The sequence below is a fragment of the Epargyreus clarus genome, unplaced genomic scaffold (assembly GCF_041222505.1).
Source record: "Epargyreus clarus isolate Ecla_fem2 unplaced genomic scaffold, WU_Ecla_fem_2.2 ptg000034l, whole genome shotgun sequence".
Taxonomy (NCBI): domain Eukaryota; kingdom Metazoa; phylum Arthropoda; class Insecta; order Lepidoptera; family Hesperiidae; genus Epargyreus; species Epargyreus clarus.
The window spans coordinates 12806955-12832949 of NW_027332239.1; the positions used below are offsets into that span (position 1 = coordinate 12806955).

At 35.4% G+C, this 25995-nt stretch overlaps 1 protein-coding gene across 5 annotated transcripts in view; it reads left to right on the forward strand.

Moving 5' to 3' along the window:
* Positions 1-25995, forward strand: part of LOC140755969 (uncharacterized) — a 136292-nt gene that overhangs the window by 101711 nt on the left and 8586 nt on the right. For 3 of the 5 annotated variants that reach the window (XM_073091335.1, XM_073091333.1, XM_073091336.1), the window contains 3 exons: positions 1799-1876; positions 19126-19431; positions 23982-24127. In XM_073091335.1, coding sequence (XP_072947436.1) covers positions 19279-19431; positions 23982-24127 — 299 coding nt within the window. In that variant the 5' untranslated portion in view covers positions 1799-1876; positions 19126-19278. The remainder of the gene's footprint in view (positions 1-1798; positions 1877-19125; positions 19432-23981; positions 24128-25995) is intronic. The other 2 variants (XM_073091338.1, XM_073091337.1) reach the window with 2 other exon arrangements.

The following is a 25995-nucleotide window of genomic DNA, read 5'->3' on the forward strand; positions in this document are numbered from 1 at the left end:
TGACAATCACATCTTTAAATTTCAATCACTCTTTCGCTGCAATTTATTGTGCCATTAAAGTCTAGGGACCACAACAATTTATTTTTACGCTGTCCCCAATGTATCTAAGTTATACCACTCATAATTTCCCGTGTTCATGTTTGCCCTCGAAATGAATAAGATGAAATTTATATTCCACGATTTCTACTTAAAAACAAAAGCTCATTTTTGCAGTCACGATACTGTGACTAATTTGTAGTAAAATCTAGGCTAGGTTAATAAAAATAAACGTCCCGTTCGTCGGCGTACCAGGGCGGCATAAACCGAGGCCCGAGGCAGCTGGAAATAATTATATCTCGTGTCGATAACAACGATAGTTCAAGTCGATTTAAGATTACCGCTTAAACAATGAGTTTGCTGGGATTCACGATAAGTTAGTATTTTAACGGATATTGATGAGTTTTCCGGGATTGAGCATTTCCAGTCTAACGCTAACAAATGGTCCTAATGTTTAATTTAATGGCGGCGAGCATCGAATTTATTTAAGGTCATCCTCACCGTCGGATATCGATGTGTATCTGAGAATTTATTGCTCGCTCTGGCTTAAAGTTTCGAAATGATATTAATTAGAAAGTTAATAGCTTTCTAATTAATATTATCTCGAAGTAGCTCTGTGATGTCATACTTTTAAATTAAAATAGTTGTATTATTGGCGTGTACCGTGTTGTTTATTCTTCAATGATGTAATTTTTTTACTTAAAAATCTATAAGGTAATATATTATTAATAAACTAAACTGATTCATTATAATACTTATTAAAAGATTAACTACAAACAAAATCACTTATCTTGTAACGAGGAGGAAACCTTCAAAACGTACCCGATGACGTGGGAGCGACGCCGGGTTATGTGGGATTTTTACCGCACTAAAACCCCCCGGTGGCCGTCCTCAACGCTTGTTGGAGAACTCCGGGATCTTCGACAAGGAACACAACCGGACTCCTCCAAGCGCGATGCCCCGATCGGGCTCTGCCGTAAGGGAGTAGTTTTCGCTCCTCCCGCACCATCTGGCTTTCATGACGGTATGCGACCACACACACCGCCGTCCTTCCCGAGATCGCTTACTAGACGGTTCGAGCTCCCACTCTTGCCGCCCACAACCCTGGAAGCCCCCTTTTCGTCGCCTCTTACGACAGGCAGGGGTTACCGTAGCCCTATTCCAGTCCCTGAACTACAGGGATACACGCGCTTAAGCCTACACGCGCGTCTCGCTCGCGCGTATTTCGCCGCGGGTAGCGAAGAAACTGCAGCTTGTTACTTTGTGTGTGGGACGCGCGTGCGATCTTAAACACGCGCGACAAGAAAAGCGCACTTAATACAATTCCTCCTCATTAGCTTCTAATATGTTTTGTATTTTTGAATTTAAATAAAACCAATTAATACAATATGAAAAAAATACATGAAATGAAGTCGTTTATGCCGAAAATCACAGACCTGTATTTGTTTTGTACAATATTTGACTAAGCAACACAAAATACTGATGTTACTACATTGTCATAACAATATACAAAAATCTAAACGCAGCTTAACCATTGATATCTTTCTCTATCTTTTCTTTTTCTAATTATTAGCGGAACAATTAACTGACTACACATTTAGTTCCTTATCTAACATTTATAAGGAACACGTAACGATATTAGCGAATTATCTTTGTTGTGCGCTATACAGAGAAACCGTTGTTTTTCAACCGTTCATAATCTGGTAATCTTATAATTACGATCACATCTAATGGTGGTTAACTCTGAAATATCCCTCGGCAGGTATCGAACGCGGAACCGTGGCAAGCTAAACGTTGGTTATGAGCTGAGAAGGAACAACGTACACCGCAGGCTATTTCTGTGAGTATTAAATTTTAATATTGAACAATAAGCACATGTTTATAGATGTGAATTTGTTACTTATTTCTTTTGTTTAATTTGTAATGTGTCTTCTTTTCTATATGAACTAAAATGTTGAAAAACATTTACCTACCTACTTTATTCAGCCTTGTATCTAGGGGCTGGTCTGACAGATGGCTGCCGAGGGCGTAACCTGTTAGGAGGGCGGTATCTGTAACCGACATTGGATTCAATTTCAATCATTTTTTTAAATATGGTTAAAAAGCATAAAGAGCAAACGAGCTTGCAGTCTACTTTAGGTGGTAGAACCCTTTGTGGTTCGACTCCGGCGGTACCACCGCCACACCTACTTCTGCCTCATAACAGCAGTGTTAGGCGCTGCTGTGCTCTGGTTTAAAGGGTGTGGCAAGGGACACATACTTATCCGAGGCTTCCCAGCTTAGTCCTCAGGGGTAGCGGCGCATCTGTGGCCGACCTCGGGTAGGAATATCTAATCCTATCTGGGATTGATTACAGAAATCCATGGGCGGCAGTAGCCACTTACCATCTGGACCAGGTGGACTGCATGCTCGTCTGCTACCATACAACGATACCTGTATCTTTTAAATTTTAAATTTAAATTTACGGTATATTACAATCCTTTATAAATAATAATGATAACTTAGGCATGAGTGTATGCGCCTTTGATGCAATTTAAAAAAATGCTTTACTGTCATAACGAGTAAAACAGTTAAAAAACCAGATCGATGAAACATAATAATTAAAAGGGAGGTTATATAAACAATATATTAAAACGCGTCAGTGTGCGGCGCACGCGCAGCGAGGTCGGATCGCAAAACGCAGATAACAATCATGCAATCGTCGCCCGCCACCTGCTCCGTGCGCAGATTATAACGCACTGGTTACCGTTTCGTACTCCTCCCTACGTGTTGGTGATTGCGACCATAGACTTAGCTTTACGTTCTATATCTATGGTTGGATCATAGACAAAAAAGTAATTGACATAGATAATTGACAAAAATAATTGTCTAATTCTAATATTATACATGCGAATGTAAGTTATTTGTTTGTTCGTTGCGCTTTCACGCGGTCACGCCTTAACAACATAACCGATTCTCAAGTTTTGTACACCCGTTTTCAGAGGTTTAGAAAAGGACATAGGGCACTAAATTACATTAAACACATACTCCTCCCTGCTCTTAAGATGTCGAGTAGTTTTTTATATACAAAGCACAAAATAATTAATAAGACACGGTAGGTAGATAATGATTATATTAATAATCAATGTGGCCTAATCTAAGAGGAATGACTAATTCTACGCTAACTTAAACTGCTAAATAATCATCGAATAAATTGAAGAAAGCATCCTTTAACACTGCACTTATCACACTATATGATATACCAGATACACAGACCTTTAAGGCACAAAAATTGTAATTGATAAAAGCAATTTCATTTAAAACCCAATATTACGAGTATAATAAATAAAAATAATACTATAGTCCTGCGAAGACTATACATGTACAATCATAGATTAGTAAAGATTACTCACTCCTAACAAGAAAATGTACACAGTTTTGAGAATTGAAATATGTACTTGCGTAAAAAAGTCTTGCCACGTCTCCGTGCTAAAATGTCCCTAAAATATTTGAAATAATTATTTATTTATTACGTAAATTAGTTATTTATTCGTAAAATTTTCTCTAAAAATGTTTTTATTTGTCAAGGATTCAAAAAAAGAACTTACTAATAAGCCGTTTGTGGCTTCATTCAATTTCAAGGCGGCGAAGTATCTATGTGTACAATATGCATATTGCATACTTATACCAGTAAACGAGCGGAAGCTTGACTTATTACTGAATTGCAAATCTAAAACAGTATTTATATCTTTAAAATATCAGTCGGATATCCACAACCACTTCAAATGTCCAAATATCCTTAATAATAAGAAGCAAAAGTTATGATTCATTCATATGCTATTTCATAATTGCCCAATAACATTTCAACAGACTACAATAATATCGAACGAATATTACTTTTATCTTTTTATTCGAATACTGTCGCGGATCAATGCTTTCAAGTCCACTCAGCCTATTCAATACCTACAATAAATTCGATACGAAATTGTTATTTACCCAAATAAACGCCGTTTTAAACTCAATAAAGGTAACGTTTACTTAAATTTGCAATGATTATATTTTCTTCACTTTATATTATCGCACTGCTTCGCGCTGTTCACAGATAATCGAAATGCAACTGAAAGGTCAATAGCGCCATAAAAAATATTTTGCCGCGCTTACATTTACTTACTGTTTCGCCACGCCTACAGCCACAGATAATATGCAAATATCTATCATAGATGATAAATGAATTGTAATTTCAAAAAAGATAACATATTATTTATTGATAAAGTGACATACAATACAGCAATCTATTGTGATTGAATTGCAATTGCCACATTAATAATAATATAGTCAAAATAAAAAAAAAATAAAAAAAATACAAATTAAATGTTGATCTCAAAAATAATTCAACTAAATAGTTCTTGCTCGAGGATCTTTTTTATCAAATTATTTTTATTTATGTTTTCTAAATACTTGATTATAATTTATTTCAGAAACTGGAAATGTAGGTAACATAGTGAATTAATTAGCTAATAAAATATATTTTAATAACATTACAATAATACCATTATTCTTTCTTGGCAATTGAATATAATATTAAGGTTGTTTACCGTAGTTTGTAATACAAAATATTCACATTTACAATTTTATATCAAAGTTACCGTAGTCTGGGGAGACAGTGGTAATAATAGGCACCTGATTAGAATTTAGAGTGTCATTGGAAAAGGTATTTTATTAGGTTCCCAATTACCTAACCGAGCGCCGATCAGCCAGCCACTGACCGGTAGAGGTCTGATTCAATAGGGCTGCCACCGAAGACAAGCAATAATAATGATAATTGTGACCACCGTTTTAAATTTTAAAATCTTAAAATAAATATACAACACACATACATATAACGCAAATAAATGTAAAATATAATGTAAAATGTAAGTAATTGTAATGTAAGTAGTTTATTTTAATAGTATCTTTAATAGTTTACACGTACGTGCTCTACCACAGCTCTACCTAGACTCTCTTTCTAGACCGATTTTAATTTCCTTCGTAATTTGTATTAGTATACACTATACATATATGAAAAAATTGCTTTTTTTATTCACCTATAATTATATATATATTTAATCGATAATTTTTACACGTCATTTAAGACGAAACGTTTAGGTCGGCATCCTACTTTACAATTTAGATTTATTGAATACTAGTATAATTGTAAAAATTAAATAAATATATTGACTTGGCAACCCTATTCTGCGTTTCGACACTATCAAACCAAATCTTAACTGGGAGTGGCAACACTAACAACAAAGTACTGAAACTATGTGTAATTGTGAACTTTAGGGCACAAACTACTTATTTCGATACTAAATATCTCCTATTAAACTAAAATTTGACATGAATACACAAAATAAAGTTTATTAGAAAAAAAAATGTTCAAAGATAATGATCCATTTCTGCTGCATAACATGGTCTTCTACTTGGATCCCTGGTAGATCCTGATGGGCTAAAGAACTTAAGTCCCCCTCCTACCAATCCAAACGAATATACTTAAACCGTCTATGACCTATTTGGGGCGGCAAAATTTCAGAGAAATTGGGAAAGTTCTAAAAGTTATACCACCTTCGATCTGAGCTAACCTGCCTACATGATATTGCTCAACTTTGTACTTCTACTTTTGTTTCAATTAATTTTGTAAAAGAACTAATAATTTTGTTGTTGAAAATATTAATATAATAAAAACTTATAAAATATTATTAAAACAGCTTGTAATATGTAAACAGTGTTTTCGGTTTATTACGTGGAACTACCCATCAAACCAATATAAGAAGAACTCTTAATTCACAGCATTTTTGCCTTTGGTGATTCCAGTTATATTCAAAATTAATTGCTATTCCATAGAAATAAGGTGAAACAAACATTTCGGTGTATAAAATATGAAATTGGTGGAAATACCAAGTTACCAACATGTTTCCGTGCGTGACAAATCGTATGTGAATCTTTTATAATGGAATACTTTGTAGGTTCATTGTAAGAGTTAAGCAATGCAGATTGTAGCTAAAATACCTATGTAGGGTGTGTTGTGTTCGCAATTTTTAATTTTTAAAACGAATTTTCCATGTTTCGTTCGTAATTTAACTTCTAAGAAGAATCTACGTTTCAATCTTAAAAAAAAATGGATTGTTTTTTAATAACGGGCGTAAACGATTTGTATCCAAAGATGACAACTAGGACCGATAGATAGCCCCTCGAAATAAGGAAGCGCGTATGTTTAGCCACTAGCGGTGACCCATACAAAACCCGACCGCGCTCAACGCCACTTAATTTTTTAGATACATCACGATCTACAAAAGCCGCAAATTTAAACGCACTTCAATACTATGTGCTCATAATGATATATCAACATAACTGAACTGCTATAAGCCTAACAACAGAAATAAATTCCAAACAATAACTAATTCGCGTCCTTAACACTTTCAAATGCTCCAACACTTCAGTTATCTTGCTATCATCTCTCATCAACTTAAAAGTTAAGGTCGAATCGGCCATAAACAATAGATTGCTACACGTCACGAAGATAAATTAATTAAGTGTTACTAAACTGCCCATTGGCGCAGGTACGAGTATATGGACCACTGCTAGCGAAGAACGATTTTCTGTTACTACATTGAACAAGCGAACGTGCATTTTTATCGGATGCTTGTCATCGCCGCTTGTGAACATCAACCACAGATATAATAATTGGGTCCTATTTGATATCGGCTCACATATGTTGCTACACCTCAGAACTTATTACAAATGGCTATGTCCGCATGTGTATCTACGTGCTTAGATTAACTTGACGCAGTCTCTTCGCATCCTGCGACTGACACACAAGACAGGAAACATCTTTAAAACGATACGAAAATTATAATCAGACCCACATAAAAGGAAACGGCTCCTAATATGTCAGGGCCAGGTGAAGCCAGTGCTATTCTTCCCAAGGATGTCGATAAAATGCACGTTAAACATAAAGAAGTCTTTAAGAAAGATTTTTGTTCATTCCCTTCAATCGTTCTTAAGAGTTGGTCAAACATTACCTCAGTGATTTCAAGCTATAAAAACATCGTTACTAGTTTACACGGTTGTCGTGTAACCAGTGGCCTATTGAACGATTAAGGCGAGCTTGTACCCATATAGAATCGAAGACAATAAACCTTTATGAATGCTAATCGTGTTTGATGGATGATTAAGTGGTCAAACTTTGAATAACGCTGGTATTTATATCACGCAGATTTGTTTGTAATGCTGGAAATATATTTTATTTATTATGTTGTTTTGAAGCTAATGAATGATATTATGGAGTTCACGTAGTACGTAGCACAACTGGGGTGAAAGGTGGTGGGGAGTGTGATAAGTGTAATTTATACAGGACATCCTAGCTTAGTCCTTAGCTTAGTAAAAGGGTAGCAACATTTCTGTGGCCGACCTTAGGACTATAATCCTACTCCTCAGTTAGGACTGTCATTGACTGCTGCCCTCTGTATCAGCGAATTTGTGACTCTTAGTCATCTAACGACAAACGTTATCTTGTCTCCTCGCTATCAGCAGACGAACGTGAAGCGTCCGTGTTCGGACGTTTCGCGGAAATTACAATCGGACAACGCGTGTTAACACGACTGGCTAAAACCGAAGTCGTGTCGCTGTCGTGTCGTTCTCACCCATTATCGCCCATTGGGAACACTTTTCGTCATAATGTAACCGATTAACCATACATAATGTAATACACTACTTAACGTTTAGAGAGCGACTATTGCCACCTGTCGTCAGCGACTGCCATTATTCGCGATTAGTATAATATATCTTATGTGTAGTTATGTGATGTGTATAGTTATCTAACAGCGCACAAGTTTATCTCGTCTCCTCGCTATCAGCAGACGAACGTGAAGCGTCCGTGTTCGGACGTTTTGCGGAAATTACAATCGGACAGCGCGTGTTAACACGACTGGCTAAAACCGAAGTCGTGTCGCTGTCGTGCCGTTCTCGTCCATTATCGCCGATTGGGAACACTTTCCGTCATATTAACCGATTTAACACATAAAGCGGTAAGTTTAGTGGTACGAATTTCAACGTCTTATGCTATGGATTTGGTTCGAATTCAGGGCACGAACTTCTAAATTTTCGAAGTTCTTCGCGATCGCGAAGGAACCTGTATTGTGACCTAAAAGTTGGGTAAATAATTCATCAAGGGGTGTGAAGTCTATTAATCTTTTTTTTTTGTAACAGTACGTCTTCGAAAATGTCTAAAGAAGTATACGTAACTTCAAATCTTTAGAATTACTTTGTATTTAAAGTTTAGTAGTTAACAAAATCGGCCTCATTCTGACGCAGACACGCATCTCTGATTTTTTAAAATTATTTGCGTATTAGTTAATTATCACTTGCTTAAACAGTGAAGGAAACATCGTGTCGAAACCTGTACGCGTAAGTTCGAAAAAAGGGAAATATATTCAGGGATGTGAAATGGAAATATTCGCACGTGGCCACAACGGTGGACCTAACCTGAGAGAACCTGCGCCCAGAAGTGGAACAATAATGGTTTAACGACACAGACCTTTAGATCCAAGTCTGTTGAAGATCTAAAATGTAAACTAAATCCTCAGGTTACACCTGTATCCAATCTCAGTTACCTCATATCTCCGAGCCATCACTGCTGCATGCATAAATGCATACATAAGCACATGCATAAATGAATTTAATCATGAATCGTTGAGTCAGTACTGGCCTTTCTGCCAGACAGGGCAGGTCAGGAAACAGCCAGCAATGGCCCATTGTCGGCATTTCACAAATTCCTTACGATGAATGAGACCGCACCATGGCATGAGCGCTAGCGGGCAGTATTCAATTGATTAAAGATAGCGAAGTTCATATCAATAGCACAAGCACATTCAAATTGTGCAGTAACTTTTTCATGTTTCAACATTGGTAATAAATATAAAAAATAATACTTTAAGTGTAGTAGTAAGAAGTTTGTTGAACTCTTTCTACTACCAAAATATAGAGCGAAAATATCTGTGAACATTATTTGGGTGAAATCGCCAATTTAGGAAAACCTGTGTCCATCAGAAAACCTCCAATGACAGACAAATTGAGGCTGATAAAAAATAAAGCTGCGTCCCCTGTCTGACATCACAGAAGATATTTGTAGGGGCTCGAACCACCCAGTCAGCGACCGACACACACACTGAAGACAGGATTCGCTGCCGAATGCCGTTATAAACTCCCGAGATAGGAGCGTAAAATGCTTCTCTTGGATAGAACCCCGTCAGGCTCCGCACTGAGAAGACTTCGTTTACGTTCCGTTGTGGATCCAGGTAGACGGTGTAATAGTGCGGTAAAACCCCACATAATCAATAGTTACTCCCACTGGCTCTGAGTATCTCTTGAAGGTTTCCCCCTCCTCAACGAATAGGTAAAAGGTATCGCTACAGGCTGTCATCAGTATCATACCACAGGGGCATATTTTTAAACGGTCCATTGTGTTCGTAACACCATTTCGGCATACGGCGGGCCACGTCGGCAATAAACACCAATAGAATTGCTAAACACTGTTTAACTAAGTAAGATACGGCTTTTTTGCATTTCATACATATTCCTCGCAACTCCATCTGCATTATTCACACTTCGATTCTCCGTTTTTAGCAAATGCTTATGGTAAAATTATTTCTACTAAAATATTACTTGAACTAAAAGAACGTGAAAATATGTCTTTTGGTCGTTTTATACCCAGGCAACATCCTGAGACTAAGGCTTTCAATTCTTCCGGAGGAACCCCAAATATTTTCAAAGGTTGCGCAGGAATCGGTTCACAATTTTCAAAATTACACTGTAGAGGGACCGAAGAAAACAAAATATATTCGATAGACAAAACATTTCACATTTTGATATCTTTAGGGAATAGTTATTTTGAAATGACAAACACATTTTATTGCTAGTATTGTAATTGTAATAAATAAGGTGTACAATAAACAAATACTTTATCGATTAATTATCAAGTTATATTATGGGCTACTTAGATAATTAATTCCAAACCGGATCGACAAGATACCGAATAGCTGTGTATTTAAACAGTAGCGGATTTAATAATTTGCAAGTTAGGCAATTGCTAAATGTTATCGGTCCTTTTCGTATTCAAATGTATTCATATATTTTATATTTTCTTTTTATTTATTATTTGTTTAATAGAATACAATATCTAATATTTTTTATTTTTTAAACGACTAAAAAAAAGAGGATTTTTCAACGTCGCATCTAGTCGGCGCTCTGTACCCTTACCCATGAGTTTTTACTGTACAATCAGCGCCCCTAGCGGATTATATCAGAACTTGGAAATTGTATGGGCCAATACGTAAACAAAAATACCAAAACAGTCATATTTGTCAAAATTAATAACTCATGGTAAGGGTACTGGACACAAATTTTGTTGTGACCCAGCGAACTAAGTACTGTGAGACCGTATATAAAAATGTTAAATAGCTAACAGTTTTAGCTAAATAAACCAAAATTTACTCTTTTTTTTTATGATGTTAATATCTGTATTAAGTATTTTTGTTCAAAAAGATTTTTTTTTAAATTAAATGAAATGAAATATTTTTTAAACGAAAATTTAAAAATGTATTTTTTGAAATATAATTATTGAATACAATTTTAAATACATAACATATTTTATACAGCGCTTGCACGCACATTCCCAACGCAATGTGCACTAACCATTCGCGACCCGGGAATAGTATTCTGTATTTGCATATTTACGAAGGCGACTTTATAACATACTTGAACGGAACCAAATCGGGCGGGCATTTGAATACAGTGAGCTAAGTTTTGAATGCTCTCGCCAAAATAATATTGAAATAACTTGGAGCAATTAATTCCGTATCGGCGGCGTCGACGTCGTAGGAATTTGAGCCCAAGTAATAAACATAACACTTTTGCATTTATAGCCTTTGTGTTTTGTGGGCGTTGTTGCTTTTCGTTATAATCTGTGAAGTTTATAATGTAGGTATAAATAATATTTCGTGCAATCTAATAAAGTGATAATCTAATACTGTAAAGTAAAAATTGATATATTATGTTAGTTAGTTTCTTTTGCGTTTTTGTATTTTTTTTACCTTTTCTTATATTCATTAAATGTTATCAAACTTTGCCTCTTGTCATTTAAATGTTACCAAGCTGATTTTTACAATAATTTGTACAGATCATTCGTAAGTAGGTATATCAGTTTTTATATAACAAGTAAATAAAAATGTTAAAAAAATCATAAAAAAAAGTCTATAGTATTTTGAAGTACGTCTACCAATAAACCAGCATCCAGACAATTGTAACTTACTATAGAAAACAAAAGATAGATCATCTCTATGACATCTCAATATTAAGAAAAAAGGCCGACGTGTGGATAGAAACAACCACTGAACTTACTGACATGATCATAATTGAACCAGTTCTATTCAAATCAAATTAACACCGACGTGCATAGATCCACATTAAAGTGGACTTCTAAGGAACGCAGCATGCGGCTCAAACATGCGACTGCGACCTGCGACTGCGTTTTATGTTTTGCGACTACGACTTTTCCAGTTCAGATACTTATTGTCTTGAAGGTTTGCGCGATTTTTCCTACTTACGTACTCGTCAAACGCAATCAAAGAAGTATTAATAAGTAAAACTTCGGATAGGTAAGTCGTCATAAATCAAGTTGTATCACAAACAGGTTTATCAGTACGGTTTATGATTTTTTTTATGTTCGACTTGCGGAGGCACTGCCGTGCCTCCAGATAAATTGCAATTCAAATATACGAGTATAGTAGGTAACTTTTAAGCTACCTATAAAATATGTCACATTTATGAAGATTACTACGACATTACTATACTCAGTAACATACCTTGAGTAACATGAAATAAGATAGGCTCTCATTTATATCAGATATACCAACTTATTTATATAAAAATCATAAATGCACATATTTTTTTGGATCTTGTCTTCTAGTTCGTTTAATTTTATTTCGAAAATCATCTTTAATTTATGCTTAATTGTTGCTTAAACTAACTAGAGACTAATTTTCGTGGATTTGAATAATAAAGTTTCAATTTTAGTAACGGATATCACAGTCGCATGTCTGAGTTACTGATGAACAAAATTTCACGGAAGGTGAAAAATAAATTATAAGTAGTTATAACACTTAAAACTAAACAAATTACTTTTGATCTGGTGCAGGAACTAATTATACCACTTATGTAACAAAAGCGAGATAGAATCGGTAATTATTACAAATTGGTATTGCTTGCAGTAATTACTTTAATACTTAATGCACAGCAGACGGTAATTTTCAAAAAAAATATGGAGTTCGTCATCTGATATGATAAATGTATAACCATAATATGTATTCGTGTATCCTCCGAAGAAGACAGATTTTTAAATTTATTTTGATAAGACAACTACACAAAATTTTCATTTCTTAATAAATTGTATTTAATTGTAATAATGTATATCATAATCCTTCTCATTCTGAGAGGAGACCCTTGCCCAGCAGTGGGACAGTAATGGGTTGATGATGATGATATCATTCAATTTGCGTGGATTATTTTATAAGAAATTTAAATAAAATAGAAACGAAAATCTGCCAACTTTTTTACGCTCTGATAGAAATTTAACCAACCTCATTATTATTTCTATTGGAAACTGACCAATTTTGATTTTTCTCAATAAAAATAATCTAGTCAAATGATTGTTTTGATTTCGTCTCTTTATCCTTAGGGCGTGTATCACTAATTCGAAACAACATAAATGAACTGCCTCATCACAGATGGAAGGCGTTAAAAGTAATCATCATTTGATGGGTCTATGACAGGCTTGAAGCCGACCGACGTAATCCGTCAGCTGATCCAATTACATGTGTTGTGTTATTAACGATTTGAATACATTCGTTTTGTTTATAAATCAACTTTACAATATTGTTTATAAAGCTTCTAATAACGTTTTTTTTCACACAAAATATCTAGATTATTGGTTGATTTTAGGAGTAATATTGCCTAGGATATGAGTGTAAGTTCTAGAACTTTTGTTTCGAATATTTTGGCGAAACACATTTATGCATACGCATGATACGTTTCAACCCTGATTCGTGACGATCCTGATGAGGAGAATGGGATACAATTATTAAAATCGTGTATTGTCATCGGTTCTTGATAATTGTTCAATTTTTTAAATTAATGGGACCGTTTAAAATGAATAAAAATCTAGTTCAAGGATTCCGTTACATACATACATACATAGATACAACCCAAGCTAATAAAAGCGTGTTAAAAATATTTTGAAAGTGATAAAACCCATGATGATTCGACTTGGAGGTTCAATGTCAATTGTATTTATTGAACGTTTTAAAATATAACCTTCATGTAAGCCTTCGATTAACATAATTAACTTTTTTATAATATAGGGGTAGCAGACGAGCATACAGTCCACCTGATGGTAAGTGGCTACTGCCGCCCATGGTCATCTGTAATCAAGCCCTGATAGGATTAGATATTCCTACCTGAGATCGGCCACAGATGCGCCGCTACCCCTGAGGACTAAGCTGGAAGGCCTCGGAAAAGTCTGTCTCCCTTACCACACCCTTTAAACCGGAACACAGCAGTGCCTAACACTGCTGTTATTAGGTAGAAATAGGAGTGGCGGTGGTGGCGCCGGAGTCGAACCACAAAGAGTTCTACCACCTTCTTACTTAGTAATAATTGATGATTAAAAACAATTGCATGAAAAAATCCTATTATCCAGTGTTTGAAATCACACAAATTTAAGCCTTCAAAATTTAAAACGATATCGCGTGAGTGATAATTCGAATAAATAATTCAGATGCGTGACTCAAAATCTCGTCCAGGACTCAAATTTGAAGTAAGTGTATCATTTAGAAGGAATTTGAGTTACAAATTGGGTTAAATTACGTCCAATCAGTAAAAGAACTTTCTTCATAAGCAACCTGTAATTTGGAACCAGAAAGGTCAGGACTTTTGAATTCGGTTACTGGATTTTTTTGTTTTGTTAATAATATGGTAAATGCAGATAAGCGGTGATAGGTTATTGGTTGAAACTTGGTCTCGCGATCGAGGGTCCCAGGTTCCAATTCCAAACACGCAACTCTGATTTTCAAAGTAATGTGCGTATTAGAAATTCATTATGACTTGCTATAACGGTGACGGAAAACATCGTGAACATCGGGATTCGAACGTCGGACCCTCCGATCGAGAGGCCAGTACCCCTTACCATGAGTTTTCAAAACGTCCCACAATTTTACGTTACGTTTACTCCATCCATTATTCGGTTCCGTTTGCTTGTGCACAAGTCTTTTTGTCTGCCTCTCACATGTTCGCAAAAAAGAGAGAAAACATAAAGCGCCATTTTGTCAATTTAGACATTTAATGTTACTTTAACACTATAGTTCTGATATAATCCGGTAGGGGCGCTGATTAGAATTTGTATGGGCAAATACGTAAACAAATACCAAAACAGTCATATTTGTCAAAACGTAAAAACTCATGGTAAGGGTACAGGCTTCAACAACCAAGCTATCACTACCTACATCATAATTGCTTATCAATAACATGCTTGTTATTTCGCTCTATATTCCCCGACCCGATTGAAACATCGATAAAGAATTACAAGAAGTATTACCGAAATGTTACTAGTTATCGATAGAGATCAATTCGTATTCGATACTCCATGGTTGCGCCACTTATCGATACGAACCATCGTCATGGTTTTTATTGTTTTATGTGTAATAGAAAGGTTGGTAATACATTTTACCACGTTCGGATGCTTGCCAAACTCCAATAAACCTTTAAAAAATCAAACGTGCTGATAAAGCGTTTGTGTTAGACTTGGTGTGTTTAGATTTTAGGGTTTCTGGTCGGGAATTCCCAAAGCGAGAATCCATTTCCCAGAAATAGGCGATTTAATGGAACGTCAGTTTCATAGCAAATCAAAGGGATATTGCCGTTTGTGCGTTTGTGCAGGGTTAAGGTTTGCGGCAAGTATCAAACAAACATGCAGTTCACCTGATAGTAAGTGGCCACTGTCGTCCACGGACATCGGACAAATGTATAGTCCGCGCCTAACTGCTAGTCCGCTCTGAAGTTGTTGCGAGCAGGTGTAGTCATACAATTTGCTATGGCGACGCGATTCATTTCTATATTCAGAGCGGACTAGCAGTTTTACGGACTATACAGCGTTACAGTTACCGTAGCAGATAGGCTAGTAGATAATATTACCTAAAGTTTATCACAAATGCTTTGGTAATGAGGACTAAGTTTCACTTGGAACATCTCTCGTCTCTTGGAACGTTATACAGAAGGATTGTACCACCTTTTTGTAAATCTAGAATACGTTATAGTGCTTACCATAGTCTACTTTTTCAAAACATATACGACGGCAATATCTCGCTACCAATATAACATATCTAACGATATATCTCATATCTAACGAGCATATCTAAAGATTTAAACCAATGCACAAAACGATTATTTTTTATTACGTAGTAGACGCAAATTGATGATTCCGATTAGGCTCAAGGTGGTATAAGGCTGTGATAAACATTCTTTACAATTCGAAAATTTATAGTTATCTTGATGTAATAGTTAAATGCAGTATTTTTAAAGATTTAATCAGATTTTGTTTTGTAACATATAACTAAAAATGGTAATAGCACTAACTTCATATATTTTATGGACCAAGTGATGTACTGGATATTTTCCATAATGCCACGGCATTTTGAAATTAAATATTGCCGCCCAATATCTGTATAGGACGGCAATATTAAACTATTTAAAAATAAAACCATAAGAGGTCATTAGATACATACCATCGTAAATATCTGTCGCTTTTTTTTTAATTCAAGTAAAATTTAATATCAGATTCATTATAATTGATCCTAATTAAATGAAATAAAAATTTAATGATAATATGTTCATAATATTCACGGATATTGTTCATATATTATCAATTAATGAGATTCAGGAATAAAAAGAGAATCTGCAGGAGGAAATAAACAGCTTACAAACAATATTTACTCAATATCATTCATATCGATATTGAATCACATATCATATATTATCTACTTAAATAAACTTTACGTGTGTGCGTGTATGTAGAAGGAATTATGTAGTGTTGTGCCAGATATCCAATAAGCCATAAAGCGTAGAACGTCGTTAGACAATGTAATTATAATGGCGGTTCCATTAAGTTCTACAAGAAAGCGCATCAACCTCATTAACCTTACCACGTTAGGGCAGAACTGGTTCCGCTCGCGGTGCCGCCAGCGTGCACCTGTGTCAAAAAATTAGTATCCTACTGCTGGACACTAGTCTCGTCAACACATTAGTGTCTTAATTGGACATTAGTCTTCTCTCAGAGTGATAAGATTTTAGGATATAGTACACCGTTTTGACCAATTTGGAATGATACACTTCACACATCCTTGAAAACCCTTATTTTGAAAAACTCTGCGTTGTGTATTTTCCTCACGATACTTTCCTGACATGTTATTGGTAATTAATCCGAAGAATTAGAATCATCCGTAACCACTTACCATCAGATGGACAGCCTCGTCTCCTACTCCAGTTACAAAAAAAAAACATGCAAATTCATAAGATTTCCTTATGGTCCAAATTGGACCATTATGGGAACAATAGTTTGCTTTAAAACATCAATAAGTAAGACAACATTAAATCTACTATGTTTCTCTTCAAATTCGGCACAAAACTACCTAAAATCCTTTCCACCTTTCAACAGGCAGTATCAATCAGCCACTTGTTTGTCCACATGTTTACGTTTCAAGTCGTGCCAAAATTCCCAGAAGGTGTTGAAAGGCCGGCTGACTCACGCTAATTTGCATATCCACGAATGATTTACAAGAAGTCATGATTGCGAACGTGCGGTAATTTCATTGTCGATGGAAATCTCGTTCTCCGTGCGCCTCATGAAGTGTCGTAACCTTTTAAATTAGCAAATATGTATATTGATTTGGCTGCGGCCCAGTAGAAAATAAATTATAGGTTTTTTACAATCTGTGGTTCTTCATTTCTTCATGATAACAGCAATGTTAAACACTGCTGTATTCGGGTTAGAAAGATGTAATAGGGGAGACATACTTTTCCGAGGCGTTCTAGTTTAGTCCTCAAGGGTAACGGTGCATCTGTGGTCGACCTTATGTAGGAATCTAAGCTTATCTAGGGTTGATTACAGATGTCCATGGGCAGTAGTTACCATTTACCATCAGGTGGACTGCATGGTCATCTGCTATATTATAAAAATGTTAATCATAAAATTGTCTAAGCGATTTCGTGGTCATCGTGAAATTAGGTACCGTTGTTTTAATTTTATTAATATGCATCTATTAATTATTATTTTATTACAGTCCATAATTCCGTTGTTATAATGAAAAACTGATGTATTTCGTGATCATATCAGAACGTGTTCCACTCGACCTATAGGAACTGAACCCGGAAATCCTTCAACTTATGGATCACCATTATCGATTTCAACATGCCATTGTTGAAATATTTTAATAGTCGCTCATAACAATTATAATAGCATGTTTATCAGATCATATTAACATGTCAACGGTTTTTTTTGGAATAGCCACTGCTGCTTACGGATGTTAATAAAATAAATAAAAGGGAGTGTCTTTTTTTCTATTTTGATGACACACTGATTTGGCATTTCAAAGATAGTATGAAATAACTCTTCGTAGTACGCTGACGTTACCGCCATCGACCCTAATTCTGCCTTACAACAGTAGTGTTAGATAAATAAAATCAAAAGATGCGATTAACTACATCGCTCGAACATCTTTCAGTGTTTTAAAAAAAGTTCTGATGAAGATTGCCATTATTTATTACTTAAATAATGAAGATGTATTAGCGAAAACAGACCACCTTCTGACCAGATGGATTAATATTCGAAAATTATCAAATAAAATGTAAAAAAAGGGAGAGGGTAAAGTAAACTTAGAAACGTCTATCACAAACTGTTGCCTCCAAAGACTATTTAAATTCAAGAAAAGTTCCAAGATTCAAAGCTACAAAGAAAGAATAGTAACACCAGCACATAGCGAATCAAGCTCCAAATGCCATTGTCACTAACCCATTACCCGGAGACAATCGCTCAGTTCCCATAATTGTTCTTGATCAAGAAAACCCTGATCTGTCAGTCAGTTTTTGCGGTTCGATCGGCGGTTGACCTGAATCGATTTAATTGCTGAGGAACGAAATCGATTCGCTGATCACATCGAGAAATGATTCGAATGATTCGAATCATGACGATCTTGATTTAATACTGCGCAGTGAAAGCGTAATATCGATCTCCGTTAAGGATGATTTGAAGAAGATTGCCTTGTTTTGAGCTTTCGCTTAAGTTCAGGGTAATGGGAAACTTCTCACGTTTATAGATGTATGTTATGAATGTATTCGAGGTTTTAGTTACTTATAAAATCATTTTCGGACCACAAATGATCTGTCTACCGGTCGATTAACATATTTAACATAACAAATAATTGAAATTGATAAACGTAAGGCATTTTGAAAATATTTTTCTTCCCTTACTTACCCTTCATTTAAACTTGGAAACGGCTCAAATGATTTTTTAGGCCTTTCGGAAAGATAAAACATTTTTAGATAATAAGCATACCGCCATTTTCACGTTTTACATCTTATGTCATCTTATCTATGTCAAATACACAATGTCATACTTAACATAAATAATCTCAACTAATACACCATCATAACAAATATCTATCAATGCTATAAACAAATCAAACGCAAATAAAACTGGCCAAAACTGAAAACAACAATAAAAAATATTCACAAAAAGAACAACCAATTTAAAAGAAAAACGGATCTTATTATTCATTATGCCTACTTACGTGCTTTACGTACTTTACGTAGTTGCCAAATCATATCCGCCCATTCCAATCAAATAGCGATCGAACAAGTGAACTGTATAGGTCAATATCGCTACCAAACCGCAAATTACTCCACGAACCTTCAAGGTTATCATAAGGTCGAACATAATCCTACTAACCGAATCTCATTCCTTTGTTACAGGCCCGACTAACCTACATCGAGATCAAATCAAAAATCGAACATGACAGATTGATAGGCTGAATAGAATTAAAAAAGAAAAATGTCATGCAGATGATGAAAATGAGTTAGCGACACTAGTGACACCTAGCTAGGTGACAGCTGTCAAATTGCAAGATGGCGCATAAAGTGAAGAACAATCATTATGTGGCGACGCATCGTTCGGGGGTGGACTCGCCCTCGTCCGGGGGGTATTTGCACCGGGCGTCCTCCAGGGAGGAGAACGACAGCCACCGAGCCCCCTCAGAGAGGACGTTGTCTGAATATACGGTGAGTTTGTGTTATCTGTGCAAGTGTGTCTTATGTGTCTGTACGTTAAGTAAGTTTGAGTTTGAAGGTAGTAAAACCGTTTGTACATCCAATCGGAGGGTACCACCGTCACATGTATTTCTATCTCGTAAAGGCTAATAAAGGAGATACACTACCTACAGTCTGATTCATAATTAGGTGTCCAAAATGTAAACAAAGGTGTTGACCTATCAAGAAAATATGTTTCAGATGGTAGTTTCTTCTTTTGACAATATTAAATTAATACAACGATAATAAAATAATAATCTAAATAAATTAAAATTAATTCACATTTTCCAATATTTATATTATGTCAATTTAATTTCATAAGGTAATAATAATAAAAAACAAAGTTTATGGTAGAAAATTAAAATGTGATAATGGTAACACAATCGGAATCCAAAACATTTCTTGTGCCGTCATTTTTAAGTTTCGTAGCTGATATTATTCATTTTCGTGATTGTGATCGAACTCGTTTACATAACGCGTTTGTTAAATTGTGTATATTTGTTAAAATTTTAGTTTTTTGTTGAGTTTGTTAAAGTTTTTGTTTTCATGTTAATTTTGACAGTGACATTTCTTTGTTTACATTTTGGACACCTAATTATGAATCAGACTATAGTACTAATCGTATCATTGTTTCGTATTTCAGTTGTTTTATCATATTTATTCGTAAATGTATATTAACCGCTCGAAAGTGTGTGTCTGTGTGAAATGTGTAGACAAATTTTGACCAGGTTTTATCACTAACATAAAAGGGAGAACGAAATGTTTCCATAAAAATAGTGAAGGTTTTATCAAATAAAACATTTAAAATCTGTACGCATGCTATCTACATAAAATGATTGAAAAATTGCTACAATAATACTAACAAAATATCATTTTCAAAATCGCTCATAACACGCTCTAAAACTTTCTTCGTCCTAACACCATTACATGAACATAATTCATGAAAAAATAAATAAAATAAGTAATTGGCAACACTGAATTAGCTGGCCTATTATACGAGTGCATTCCTAAGTCTGACGCAAAACAGTTTCCAAACATACTTTAGCCAGATTTCTCACTGTCAACGAATAAACTATAAGTGATAGTAACTTAGCAATAGAAATTGTCTTTTTTTTTAATATAAGGGTAGCAGACGAGCATGCAGTCCACCTGATGGTAAGTGGCTACTGCCGCCCATGGACATCTGTAATCAACCCCAGATAGGATTTGATATTCCTACCTGAGTTCGGCCACAGATGCGCCGCTACCCCTGAGGACTAAGCTGGAACGCCTCGGAAAAGTATGTCTCCCTTATCACACCCTTCAAACCGGAACACAGCAGCGCCTAACACTGTTGTTATTAGGTAGAAATAGGTGTGGCGGTGGTGCCGCCGGAGTCGAACCACAAAGGGTTCTACCACCTTCAAAGTGTCTACAAAGGTTTTGCATTTGTACTGTATGTTTTAATGTAATGTAGTACATACTGCATTGAGAATCACAAGATTATTAGTATACGTAGATTACAAGCTTTAAAACAGACTTGACTGTAGTTTGTTAATATTTTTACAGAATGTGATCCTCATAAGCTACACTATCTGATGGCGCTATAATAAAGGATAATATTTTTTTAAGAAACGTTCAATTTGCGGCAGTTGGCGGAATAGATTTTTACGTAATTATGCAAGTTTAGTTACTTATTATCAAAATCGGCCTCTTAACTCTTTTGAGAATTTCACGCTATACCTTATAGTTATTTGCCTATTTGACTAATTAACTTAAAAAAGTCACCTCGTCTACGAGATTTTTAAAAAACTTGGATGTCTGATACAGAATACGTGTGATGCCATCTCTTGGCGATTTAGGGCAAGTCGCCGCAGTATCTTATAAAAATCGCTTCTCGTTAACAGTGAGACCATTAAATTAGTCAGTAACTCCCGCAAATATAATTAAATTCAGCTCGCCCGTCCATCTGTGTATCCGCGAGTTGTGTGCTACGATAAAATGTAAATTACGACATCCGGTACAGTCGGCGACAGAATCCGAAAAACTAGATGTCGACTAAACAATTTTGAAGTAATTTATCTATCTTTATTACGTTACACATTTGATGTAATAAGCATTAATGTCATGTAAAACTTCAATTATCGTAAATAGAAATTGATTATCGATTGTTTTAATACTAAAGAAAAACATCGTAAGAAAATGTAAACGATTGAGACTTCTTAAAAATTGCATATATCTATGGATTCTACAAATACGCATTTGGCGTGGTGGGGTGGACTTTGACCTTCAACCCTTTCACTCTAAGGCCCAGGGGTGAAGCATAAGATCTTACTACTGTTAGAAATTCTGTTTTGTTAGGATAGGTCAAGACGAAATAGATTTATGGTATATACATAGATAAGTATAGATATATCACCGCCATGTAATTAAAGGAAGCCATTAAATGGCTTAAACGGCTGACAATTCTGTCAGCCATTTAATGGCTGTCATGGTGTAATTTACGCGGAACAATGCCGACATGCGCAGTTTGGTGCTGAAACACGAAATCGAAGAAAAAGTGCGGAGAAACATCGTTTCATTCGTAAATGATCTAAACACTTTTTTAATACAAACACGACAATAGACGTCAGTGATAATTTCAATTGTCAAAGTTACTTACATTTTCTTGTTAGGAGTGAGTAATCTTTACTAATCTATGGCTATCTATACTAATATTATAAAGAGGAAAACTTTGTTTGTTTGATTGTAATGAATAGGCTCAAAAAGTTCTGGACCGATTTTAAAATTTTTTTCACCATTGAAAGCTACATTATCCACGAGTAACATAGGCTATATTTTATATGAAATATATTTGATGAATAGATTTTGAGGCGGTACAAAGTTTGCCGGGTCAGCTAGTATATTATAAAGCATTTTATATAGTCCGCCACAGTCCATATAATATGGCAACGTTCAATGCCTTTAGCTATAATCGTAATCACCTAAACAAAATTAGCAAAGCATAATTACCTGTACACCTAAATTGAGAAGACCTAATAAATCTTGTCGTGTATAAAGCGTTTGACATTTAAGATCTCCGATAAAGCCCGCACAAATTCAAATTACAGAGGCATGTAACCGAATTAATACGAGCATATTCGCTGATAGAGCTAGTGCAATTTACAAGGATCACGAGTTTCACGAACATGCGAAGATATATTTCGGCCACACATCGGGCATGTCGATTAAAATGCCACGAACATAGCTGTGGTATTGAACATTGACGGGTTAGTAGCGGGCGTGGGGTGTGAGCGGACAGCGAGGGATGATGCCCACACCGAATAAGATGCAAGTTTCGCTTAGCTTACAAAGAAAAAAAGAAGTGTTCGTCATAAAATTATAGGAGAAAGCAGAAATAATAAAATATAAAAAACTCATTCGACTTTCACTACCTAAACAAATGACTAAAAAAATAATATACATTAAATTAGTCTTACGGAATCTCAAAGTGTGACTTATAAAGGAATTGTTATTTACCTATTTTTTCTAATACTGGATCGGAACGAAGGACAGATTGGCTCTCATACTTGGATTTGATACATTTTACCCTGGTGTCTATATTATTCTGTGATAAAAGCAAAGCTGTAATCAAAATTAATTTTATTCCTAGTGTATTTTGAACAAACTCGATAAATGTTTACATAGACACCAACCTATTTCTTTTTTCCCTAATGTACATTGAAAACCAATTAAGCGTGCATATAATAATAAAATAGGTTAGTTGTCGCTCCGCCCGTAACTTGCACCACACCCGAAACACATTTAAATCAGAAATCATGTCGTTGAAACCTCGCCCGCGTATGTCACGCGGCCAATATAATTCTCGTAGCTATGTTTATTGAGGATTAAATGATTTTAACTGTACTTCCTTCACTCAGCCGTTCTCATTTGTTACCTACCATGAAGTTGGAATTTAGGAGTCTATTACAATGTACAAAGACGCTTAATGACGCGATTTAGTTCAGAAATGAAATATTCTTTCGGATTGACTTTCGAATTGTAAATTTAATCTTTATTCATAAGTATTAGTAAAAGTGAAGATTGTTGTTTCTAAGCGTTACTTTACTGGCAATTGAAATACTGGGCATCTCATAAAAATAATTAACCGTCGAAATGGTGATGGAACCTTCTGCCTGGCTGATTGTTTGAACTGTGACTTAAAAGGCACAACCGCCAACCCCATTTCTACCTTATATCGCTGTTAGCGCTCAAAGCGCTTCTATGTTCCATTTATAGTTGAAGTGGGTTGCTATTTACCATCAGGTTTACTGCATTGACATGGAAATGGAATTCTGCATTCTGGATGGAAATAGCAAACGACCATGTAGTCCACATGATGAGGAGGTCACTACCACCCATGGACGTCAGAAACCTATGTATATAACAGGGGTTCTAACTGAAGACTATTTGTGTACATTAGCGCTTCTGAAGACTGTGATGATTCACGCTAGAAATGCCTACTTCTATATTGCAAAAAGTCACCTAACATTCATTTTTCTCAGATAATGGACGAACGAACGCGGTCACCGTCCGGCGGCGGTGAGCACCGCAACGGCCGCCGTCACCACACCAACGGCTCCCCGCGCGCGGACTCGGGCTCGGATGTCTACGTCACCAGCGCCGCGTACCGACCACCTTCGGAGATCAGGTAATTGATAAACATGGCTAAATAGGGTTCAGTAACCAAAGTAAAACGAAGTCCTATTTCTAAGCCTTCTATGTATATCTTTCGCAGGGACTTACCTCTTGAATCCTAATAGATAGACATTTAAGATGTTGTGACGAGAAGGTAACGATAACAAATAATAAAATTAAAAAAATTAAAAGTACCCATTTAAGAAACCGTTATTTTTCGGCGTTGTGGTATATCTATTGAAATTACACAATGAATGTACTTTTATAGCTACTACTACTACTGCTACTACTAAAAATACTATTTAAAAGATATTGTACAAGTAATATTAAATAATTCATGGCGAGACGAAACCCTGTATATGCGAAATCAATACACGCTGTGTTAATATTTTTGTGTGAAATGTGAATGAAACCATATTAGATTTGATTGATTTTTATATGTCGGCAAAATCAAAAAACTTTTCTAAACATTAGACCGAATGTAACGCAAATAAAAACTTTCACTTAATTGTCGACTAAGACTGAACTAATTTCGACCCAAATTCTTGGCAAACAAACACACATACCTACCATACAAATATAAGTTGATTTAATTGTAAATTGATTCTTGCTGAGATAATTCGATCTGCTTTCCCCGGGATGTATAGTTCTAAATAAAATACTTACTATCAATTAAAAAGCTTTCGACATTACATTTCGACATTTCGACATTTCGATCTACTTTTCCCGTCATATACAGATCTAAATAAAGTAATATAGATTAAACATTTCAGCATTATATTAATTAGTAATTCGTACGTTCATTACGTACATACGTTATTGAACAACATAATTACATAGTTAATCAAGACCAAATTTAAATGGACCCACACACATTAATTCACACACCTTTGGGACCTTTTTTTTCTATAATATTCGCCGCTATGTAGATTGTCCTCAGATATTCTTTTAACCGTTTAAAGCAAGTGATAAACAATTTTCAATACGCACATAAATGAAAAATCAGAGATTCGTGGGATTCGCAATTCAGAACCCCCGATCGAGAGGCTGCGTTTCAACCTCCAGGATAATATTCCCTAAAATCACAACCCAACAATACATTCATTACAAATAGAAGCTCCACATCTGAACACCTCGAAACCTAAACGCTCGCAATCATGAGATAATGTGTGCTCAGGGAATCGCCCGCAAAGGTTACCTACACCGTTACATCGACTCACTAATCCTTGCGAATCGTTTCTAATTCGACTAATTTCGCACGGAACGCAAAACGTGTTGAATTACGGCGCGCACACGTTCCCCAAATTGTTGTAAACGGGCGGTTTAAATGCAGCGGCATTACTCTTACCCGGAACCATTAAACATATGCCCCTCGTCCCTGCCTAGGGACTTTAATTCAAATCCAAACAAATATCGGTACATTTTACTTTGTGCGGCGATATTTCGTGGCTTTATAAGACAGGACGATCATTAGACTATTGATCGATTAAGAATCTCACCCTTATAAGCGATACTAACTGATTAAGGACTAATAAAGGATGTGTCTTTTTAATAAACTCGTAGGATTGCTCAGATTGCGCGGATTAAATATTGCTTAAAAATGATGTAGTTAAAATTTTTATCAAAATTTGTAAGAAGTTATCTTTTCAGTATTTCCCGCTATTTTTTTTTATTTATTTATTTATTTATTCATTTATTGCATCAAATATGGTACATTAGATGGTATATTTTGACAAAGTTCTGCACATTTGGCCAATATCGGCATGCAACAATGTAAAAATAATGTCAAATAAACTAAACATAAATTAAAATACGTCAATTAAAATTACACAATATGATAATTGCTCCTCAATGCTAACATCAATTATATGGCGTGATAAC